Source organism: Crocuta crocuta, unplaced genomic scaffold, assembly GCF_008692635.1.
Source record: "Crocuta crocuta isolate KB4526 unplaced genomic scaffold, BGI_CrCroc_1.0 scaffold330, whole genome shotgun sequence".
Taxonomy (NCBI): Eukaryota; Metazoa; Chordata; class Mammalia; order Carnivora; family Hyaenidae; genus Crocuta; species Crocuta crocuta.
In genome coordinates, this window is record NW_027530521.1 from 1,470,248 (window position 1) to 1,478,649 (window position 8,402).

The 8,402-nt window shown below is 54.4% G+C and overlaps 2 protein-coding genes across 3 annotated transcripts in view; one reads left to right on the plus strand and one right to left on the minus strand.

Annotated features, from left to right (window-relative positions):
- Positions 1-3,550: 3,550 nt before the first annotated feature.
- ZNF408 (zinc finger protein 408) lies at positions 3,551-7,870 on the minus strand. The gene is made up of 5 exons (XM_077767390.1): positions 7,822-7,870; positions 7,243-7,520; positions 6,459-6,520; positions 5,961-6,220; positions 3,551-5,117 (listed from the first exon to the last, which is right to left on the minus strand). Exons 1-5 carry the CDS (start codon positions 7,868-7,870, stop codon positions 3,598-3,600), a joined length of 2,169 nt encoding a protein of 722 aa, XP_077623516.1. The 3' UTR covers positions 3,551-3,597.
- Positions 7,871-8,286: 416 nt separating this feature from the next.
- ARHGAP1 (Rho GTPase activating protein 1) overlaps positions 8,287-8,402 on the plus strand; it is a 19,713-nt gene continuing 19,597 nt past the window's right edge. Inside the window, exon 1 of one of the 2 annotated variants that reach the window (XM_077767391.1) lies at positions 8,287-8,375. The gene's annotated coding sequence lies outside the window, so the exon portion shown is untranslated. The remainder of the gene's footprint in view (positions 8,376-8,402) is intronic. The other variant, XM_077767392.1, reaches the window with a different exon arrangement.

The window sequence follows — 8,402 nt, forward strand, 5'->3', positions numbered from 1 at the left end:
AGTCACTGCATTTTATCTTGACTGGAAGAGCACTAATTAGGGGTCAGAAGACCGGGGCTCTGTCCTTGTTCTGCTACAAACTGATCTCAGGCCTTGGCAAACGACTCCTCTCGAGGCCTCCATTTCCTCATCCAGAACACGGGGAGCTTGGACAGGGCTCTCTGATGCCCACTCTCCTCTTAACCACAAGTGTTGGCAGAATAGAGGAGCCCACATCACGTGCCTTTGGATTTATTGCCTTTGATCTGACCCTGCTCTGTATCACTAGGGATGGCCTTATTGGAGAGAAAAGTTCTCCATTTGTGTGGCGGATGTAGGTAGGGGATGTGAGCATCCCAGGTGATGGCCTAAGTAGAGTTGTGGGGTGACAGGCCTCCCCAGCAACCCAAAGCATGCCCCGCTTGCCCACACAGTCCACTACCAAGCGATGAGTATGTCCTTCCCTGCACAGCTCAGTATCGAGTGAGAATGTCCCCAGGATACCTAAAAACATTGGGCAGACACTGACTGCTAAGCAGTCACCTGAATTGGCATGAGCCTGCCTGAAGCAGGAGCCTGAAACTAGGAGCTACCAAGCCTCATGCAGGCTCCAAGAGTTGGGTGACTCAAAACTAAGTATTAGCCACTGTTTCTCAAGGCCTTGGACGGTATGACCTTTCTCTCCATCCACTGCCTCGATTTCCTGCTACCCTCACTCCCCAGGGATAATTTCAGAATGATGCTTTGTCAAGATGTTATTCAGATTGGGCAGGTGCTGGGTAAACGCCAACAGCAAAGCAGGAGACGCGGGGCTGCCTAGGACGCTGTGGTCAAGTGCCGGGAAGCGAGAGAACACTCGATGTTTCAATCCTGACTGCCATTTACGGACTGTGTGATCTCAGCCAGCTACTTACCTGCTCCAACCCGTGGTTCTCCTCATCTGTGAAACGGGTCACAACACCCATGCTGCAGGACAGAAGAACGGAACAAGAATATAAATTCTTCCTGCCTCTCTTGCCGTCTGCTCACCTCAAAGCAATCCGCTGTGGCCCCCCACTGCCCTCACTCAGCTCCTCACAAAGCTCAACCCCCCAGACAGCAGGGGACCTTCTTACTTCTTTGGCGAAATGCTTTTCTATCTACTTCTGACATATAGTCTGCAGGGCTTTCTATTTGGTTGGATGTAGATTTCACGTCCCCTGCAGAGCCTTCCTCCTCTAAGTGAATCTGAGGACAAGGACGGGGCCTCTCCCGTCTGATCCCCCTACTCCCACAGCTTCATGCCCACCCTGTCGTGAGTCTGCGTGACTCCCTCTAGGGCAGCCTCTCCTCCCCACACCCTGCCGACTCCTGACGGCTTGCTTGTGAGCTCTACTGTAGGTGCTCCAGACTTGGCGCATCTCCAACCAAAATCCTCACTGTCTCGCTCCCATCCCAGTGCCGCTCAGTGTGCTAACTCAGAAACTGGGACTCGGCTCTCCCTCCTCCCCTCCGCTCATGCATTCTGTCCCCTCTCCGTCTCTGGCAATGTATCTGCCCAAAGTCCTCACCTACTCTCCAACCTGCTCTCACCCCTTTCCATCCTCTGCCTTGGCCACTCTGCTTCTTGCTCTTGCTTGAACCCATGGGGCTTTGTCAGTACTGTTCCCTCTGCCTGGAATCCAGTTCCTTCTACAGACATCAAGCTGGCTCAGTCCTCTCCACAGTTCAGGTTTCTGCTCCTGTTCATGTTATTAGAAGCCTTCCCTGACCACCCTCTGTAAAATCACGCTTCCCATTTAACCTCTCCTCCTGCGTGACTTTTTTTCACTGCATTTACCATCACGTGGGATGTATTTGTTTATTGTCTATGCTCCTCAGGATGTAACCCTGAGAGCAGACTCTTTTTCTTTCTTTTCTTTTTTTTTTTTTTTAACATTTCTTCATTTTTGAGAGACAGAGACAGGGCATGAGCAGGGGAGGGGCAGAGGGAGAGAGGAAGACACAGAATCTGAAGCAGGCTCCAGGCTCCGAGGTGTCAGCACAGAGCCCGATGCGGGGCTTGAACCGAGGACCACGAGATCATGACCTGAGATGAAGCTGAAACTTAACCCACTGAACCACCAGGCGCCCTGAGAGCAGACTCTTTCGACACTACATCCGTAACTAGCACGCATCAAGGGCACTCGTATTGGTGTCAGCTAAATGATTCCATTTCTCTGCACTTCTTCTGCTACCACCCCGTTCCCCACCACCTCAGCAGCCTCCTGATGTCCCCACAACCACATCTTGCCAGCCGATCCAGCCCTCAGTGGCCTCTTCAAACACAAATCTAGAGTGCTCGCTTCGGCAGCACATATACAAACACAAATCTAGTCACGTCAGTCCCCTTCTCAAAACCTTTCCAAGGGCTTCTCAATGTCCTGAAAATACGGTTCCAGCTCCTAAAGCCACGGCTGCGCGGCCTGGCCCTGCCCCCTCCCCTCTGCTGCAGCCACACTGTTCTGTCGTTCACGTCCACCGGACTCTCACTCCAGGGCTTTTTCACACACAGCTCCCCGCACCTCCACCTTCTCTTGCACCCTCTCGTGCATCGGCTCACAGCAACGCCGAGCTTAACAGCCTTACTCCAGCACTGGGCTGTGACAGTCTGAGTCTCCGCTCTGTCGCCTAGCGGCTCTGCCATGTTGAGCAGGACGCTTAAAGCGGTTTCCTCATCTGTAAAACCAGAGTGTTACTACTACCGACCTCACATCGTTGTCATGAGGACTATATAAACCCAAAGAACTGGCCCACAATAAGGGTGGAGTGTTTATTTAATCACTATTATTCCTGGAGGATGCTGTCCCTGATGCCCCAGACCAAGTTAAAATCATCTCATAACACGTCCCTGTAGCACGAGCTAGTGACCATCTGGACTCTTGTCCAACGCTTTCCGCCCTAGAAGATGGTGAGCTCTGTAAAGGGCATCGCCTTTCCCTCGCTTACAGCTGTATCCCAGGACCCAGGGTGCTGGTTGATGGTCTATGCACGTCAGGATGTGACTCTTGGGTGGCCCAAGCCCACAGAAGGGTCCAGACCTGGCCCTAGCCGCCTCCAGTGAGTCTGGTGTCTATCAACACAGAAAGAAAACCAACTTAACAGCCCTCAGAGGGTAAAAAGGGTTGCCAAAACCACCTATAGCCCGAGTTAGAGGGACCTATGAGCTGAGCTCAGCCTCTGGCATTTTAACCCTCCAATGGTTCCGTCTGGTCCTAGATGGAAGTGCCTGTCCCTCAGGGAGCTCGGTGGGTGATGATGCCAGCTCTAAGCAGCCGGCAGGGCAGTCCTGCTGCCAGCTCCCTGACTACCTCAGTGGGGGGGGTCACTTCCACTGTGTTTAAAGAACAAGCACCCTGAGCAATTCCTGGCGAAGGAGGCGGAATGCACTCTACCGGAAGTCAGTAAAAAGCTCTTAAGTCTAGAACAGGTTCACCTTACAGTCTTGGGAAACAATGTGGTGGTCCATAAGCAGGAAGGGAAATCCCTGACCTGCTTCTCAGAATAGACTCCGTCAGGCAACCCAAAGAGAAAGACACAGACGCCCAGCAGCTAGAAAACACTAGCTTTATGCAGAACTCTGCTCGGGGAGGTGGGGGGTTAGGTGCCCGTCTCCACCTCCACCACTTCTGCCCAGGCACTAAAGCCCATGTCCTTATGGACGAGCACCAGGCTGGAGGCGGGGCCTGGCTCCACAAAGCACTTCTCCTGGCTCTCAGAAATGGTGACCTCGAAGACGTCCCGGGCAGGGGAGACGTCCTGTTCATCGCACGTATCTAGCAGTTCTGGCTCAGTCTGCACTAGTACCACGGTGGGCTCAGAAGCAGCAGGAGGCATGCCGGGTGGGCTGGAGGGTGCCCCGGGCTGGTGACTGAGCTGGTGCCGCTTGAGGCTTTGGGGGAGGGTGTAGCCCATGCCACAGGTGGGACAGCGATAGGGCTTGTCGGCTAGGTGGGATTTGAGGTGGCGCCTCAGCTTGGTGGCCAGTGTGTAAGCACGGCCACACTGGGGGCATGGGAAGGGCCTCTCCCCTGAGTGTAGACGCTCATGAGCACGCAGTGTATGTGGGTCTCGGAGGGCCTTCCCACACACCGGACACAAGTAGGCCTCCCCGGTGTGAGAGATAAGATGGCGCCGCAGCTCAGGCAGCTGCGGAAAGGCATCGGCACAGTGTGGGCAGCGGTAAGGCCGCTCCCCTGTGTGCAGCCGCAAGTGACCACGCAGGGTGCCCCGCTGGCGGAACGCCCTGCCACAGTGTGGGCACAGGAAGGGCTTTTCTCCTGTGTGGAGCCGCATGTGGTTGCGCAGAGAGCCCTGGTTGGCCAGGGGGCGCCCACACACAGGGCACGGGCATGGGGCAGGGGCAGCCGGCACCTGGTGGGTCTTGCGATGCAGTCGCAGGGAGGGCCGGCGGGCAAAGGCCTTGCCACACTGGTCACAGGCAAAGGGCCTGGCACCTGAATGTACCACCTGGTGCTCTTTGAGGTCTCGCCGGGTGCCGTAGGCCTTGTCACATTGTGGGCAAGGAAAGGGTCGCACCCCGCGGTGGCCCAGCATGTGGGCTTTGAAGCTTTCCTCTGAGCTATAGCTCTTGCCACACTCAGTGCAGAGGAAGGGTTTGTGGCCTGTGTGCACGAACGCATGCTTCTTCAGGTGGCACAGCTGCAGGAAGGCTTTGCCACACTCCCCACACCGGTACCGTCGCCTCTGTTTTGGGGAGCTTCCTGCTGGGCCAGGGGGGCTCCGTAAGCGTGCAGGGAGGCCAGGCTGTTGCTGCTCCCCCGCCTGCTGGGCCCTGGACTCTGAGGTCTTTGCTCTGGGTGGGCACTGGTCACTGGGGCCACATAACTTCTTGACCAGGTAAGTCTGCAGGTGGGAGCCCCTGGCAGAAGATGAGGAACTGGCCTCACTGCTGTCTGGGCCCTGCTGGGTGGCGGAGCTGCTCTGAGGCTCTGGTGACATCTGTGTCTGGGCTGGGTCCTCCTCACCCATGCTGCCACCTTGAGGGAGCAGGCCAAGTGCTTGGCTCTCCTTGGAAACTTGATCCTGGGTTTGAGGCTTAGGTCCGGGGCTTTCCATACTCTCTGCCTGGATGCTGGGCGGTGACTGGTGATCAGGATCTGCAAGGCAAGAGTGGGGGTGCTGGGGTTAGTAGAAACTGTGGCAGGGGGTGGCGGTGGTGTCACTAGGAAATTCTAAGAGTATGTGTCTCCTCCTACTCAGCCCCTGAAGCTGAACTTCAGCAGAAGCAATGACACCAATCTCTTGCCTAGAACATGAACTACACGCTCTGCTGACCTTCATGTCCAGTCTCAGGTGCCTCCTGGGGAAGCACTCTCGGGAACCCCAGTGCCCCAAACCTCTGGATAGTCCTAGAACAAGGCTATCCCAGGGGCCCCTATTCTCCCTCTGGAGACGCACACTTAGGATGAATTAGGCCACCACCTCCTCACCTTAATTCATCTGAAAATAAAGGAACCTCTACCCTCACCCCAGAGAGAAGAAACATGAGAAACTGGAAACCTTATACACAGCTTGCTGTCTTCATCAACATGGCCTTACTATTCCAGAAAACTTACTCAGGAAGAAAAAAGTTGCAAATATCAATACTGTTCATTGTAAGTAAAAGACTCAACCACTCTGCAATACAAAGCATCAAATGACAGGTTACACCCAAAGACTCTCTGAGCCTCTTACTGAAAATTCTAGCCATATGTCCACGAATCCTAAACTATTATGTCATGATCCTTACTCAATCCTGATCAAGCCCTGTCCCATTCCACACTGAAAGATCAGACTTGAAAATTTCAGTAAATACCCAGGCTTTGCGCCTCCGCCTCAGAAAAGCTATTAAAAACTCTGTGATGCTCTCCTTTACCTCCCTGAGCCACAGTGTTGCCTTGTCTTGCCAACAGGTTGATCCGGTGTTAATTTGGGAAGCGAGCGTTATATCTGATACATACCTGTCCAAGGTTCTGCCGCATCCTCCCCAGGGGAGTCCACTTCCTGCTGTATAGCGGAGTCTACTTCTGTCCCCACAGCCAAGGCTGCCTCTTCTTCTAGCCTGGGCTGGGTGGGGTTCAGGCCATCAGAGGGAGGCTGGGGCCACAGCAACAACTCAAACCCTGGCAGCACAACCCGGTACACCTGCAGATGGAGCTTCTCGCTGATCCGCACCAGGGCTACGTTTCCCTCACCTTCCAGCCTGCCCCGCTGCACCAGACTGCAAAGCAGAGGAAGAGCTAGCTCAGGAGACCCTCTTCAAGTGGCCCTCCCTAAAGCCCCAGTTCCTGGGCAGTCTGAGTCCTAAAAGACCCCATGCCTTTGGAACACTCACTGCAAAAAAAGAAAAGAAAAGAAAATCGCTGGGTGGGGAATTACAGTGGGCTTCTGGTTCCACCTCATGCCATAACAGAAAGCCTCAAAGGGCCATGTTCACTGCATACTCTCCTGTAACTTACCTGATCCAGCCTGAACTCTGCTCACAAGCACACACGTCTCCCCAGGGGCCTAGTGACACGTCCTGAAATAAACCAATAAGAGTCCTTCTCCCATGTGTTTGGGGACCAGGATGGGGGGGAGGGAGGGAAGTGATGTAACCTCTCTTGAGATAGATCATGCACCCCCTGGAAGGTTAAGGGTCTCTGCTTCTGCCTCTACAGGACTGTGTTGTCTGATTTTTCATTCAGTAAAGGCCAAAATAGTCTCCCCTCACCTCCCTCTCAATGTGTGGAATATTACTAAATTGAATACATTACTGCCTTCCAGTGAGTACCAAACAATAAAAAGTAGTAACATCAACTTTACTTTTTAAGACTTACTATGCTGTGAAACCCTACACCTGCACTATTTCATCTATTGCTCCAAATAACCCTGGAAATTTAAAAAACAACAACAACCAGGAAACAGTTATTTTTTTAATTTTACAAATGAATTAAAAGAGGCATGCCATTTAACTGGCAAAGTGACAAGGCTCGGATTTGATTCCACGGCTTTTAAATTCTAAGGACCTTTGCTCTTGACTTTCATCACTACCGACACCAATTAATCCAGCTTTCGGCACTTTTTGTGCCTTGATTCCTTAACTACTGCAAGTGAGGGGAAGAGTCAGTCCCGGAGAGAAGGGGCAAAACCATCTCCTATCTCTTGAAATGCCCTGCTTCTAACAAACTGAAGAGCTGTCTAGAAATGGCTGAACCTCTTGCAAGATTTGTCATGAAGATGACACGCCCTATCTTTTAATACCTCCTTCTGCCGTGGCTTCACTCCTTCCTCCTTCTGCTCGGAGACAGACTCCTCTTCCAGCGGCCCCCAGAGCAGTCCCGGCTGCAGGGGCTCCCCGACACACCAGACCCCCAAACACTGTTCCTCGGCGAGTGAAGGGCCAAGGGCCAAGCCCCGGGGAAGGCTCTTTAGAGCGAGGAAGGCCCGTGCCAGCCCGGGCGGGGAATCTCTGAGGCCCTGAGCACAGCCTTGTCCAGAAGGGATCCATTCTAAATCCGGGCGCAGGCGCGGGTCGGGGGCTGCAGGGAAACGGGAAGGCAGTGAGGGAGCGGCCCAGACGGTCGTGAGGGTGGGGACAGATGCGGGAGGAAACCGTAGGTCCACCTAGGCCTTGGCGGTCTGAGGGATGTTAGGACTCTAAGGGAGACCCTCGGAGGGTTGAGGGTGTTCCAGGACTCTGAACCCCCCCAGAGACGTCTGAGGGCACCCGAAGATGATTCCGGGCTAGGGAGGAAAAGGGCCTGGGGGCAGAGTTGACCAGGAAACGTCAGGTCCATCTAAGCCCGGGGCCGAGGGTCAGAGACGTCGCAGGTCACTAACCACACTGCAGTCTCTCGCCTTCGGAAAGCAACTCTGCTGCCTCCTCCATCCCTCCAGAAAAGCCTCCTTCCGCCGGAAGTGAGCGTTTTCTTCTCCGCTCCTCCCGGAAACAGTCATTGTCTTCCAAATTTCTTGTCGGGAAAGAATCCGAAGAGTCAGACTCATGGGTACACAGAACCGGGAGTTGTGAATATCGGCGAGGCAAAACTCCGTCTGACAACAATAAGAACCACAGGATTCCAGCGGACCACTAGGGATTCAGCTTCAGGGAAAACGGAACTAATTGTTCCAATCCCCTCCTTTTGGGAGGGACGGGCCGGACATTTATGCCGTCTCTCCCCAAGGCGGGCATTTAAGCCGGCACGTGCAGGAAAGTGGGCGGGGATCCTGGAAAGCCATGTTTGGACCTGGCAGCGGGCCGGAAGTGGGTTGGAGGTGTGGCGGAAGTGGTTGGGGAGTGAGGAGCCCGGGAGGGGGCGGTTCCCGTGCTACCGCGGAGCCGGATGTTTGCCGAGCTTTGACAGGCGTGGCACAGGGAGCAGTGCCCGATCACGGTGAGCTGCGGGGCGGGGGGCCTTCCT

What these genes read in the sequence shown, in the direction of transcription:
- ZNF408 (XM_077767390.1), bottom strand. Translation starts at nt 7,870, where the DNA reads ATGGAGGAGGCAGCAGAGTTGCTTTCCGAAGGCGAGAGACTGCAGTGT. An exon ending in AGGCGAGAGACTGCAGTGTG is followed by an intron (nt 7,521 to 7,821) that starts GTTAGTGACCTG and finishes GTTTCCCTGCAG; the next exon opens with CCCCCGACCCGCGCCTGCGC. An exon ending in TGCGGCAGAACCTTGGACAG is followed by an intron (nt 5,118 to 5,960) that starts GTATGTATCAGA and finishes CTTGCCTTGCAG; the next exon opens with ATCCTGATCACCAGTCACCG.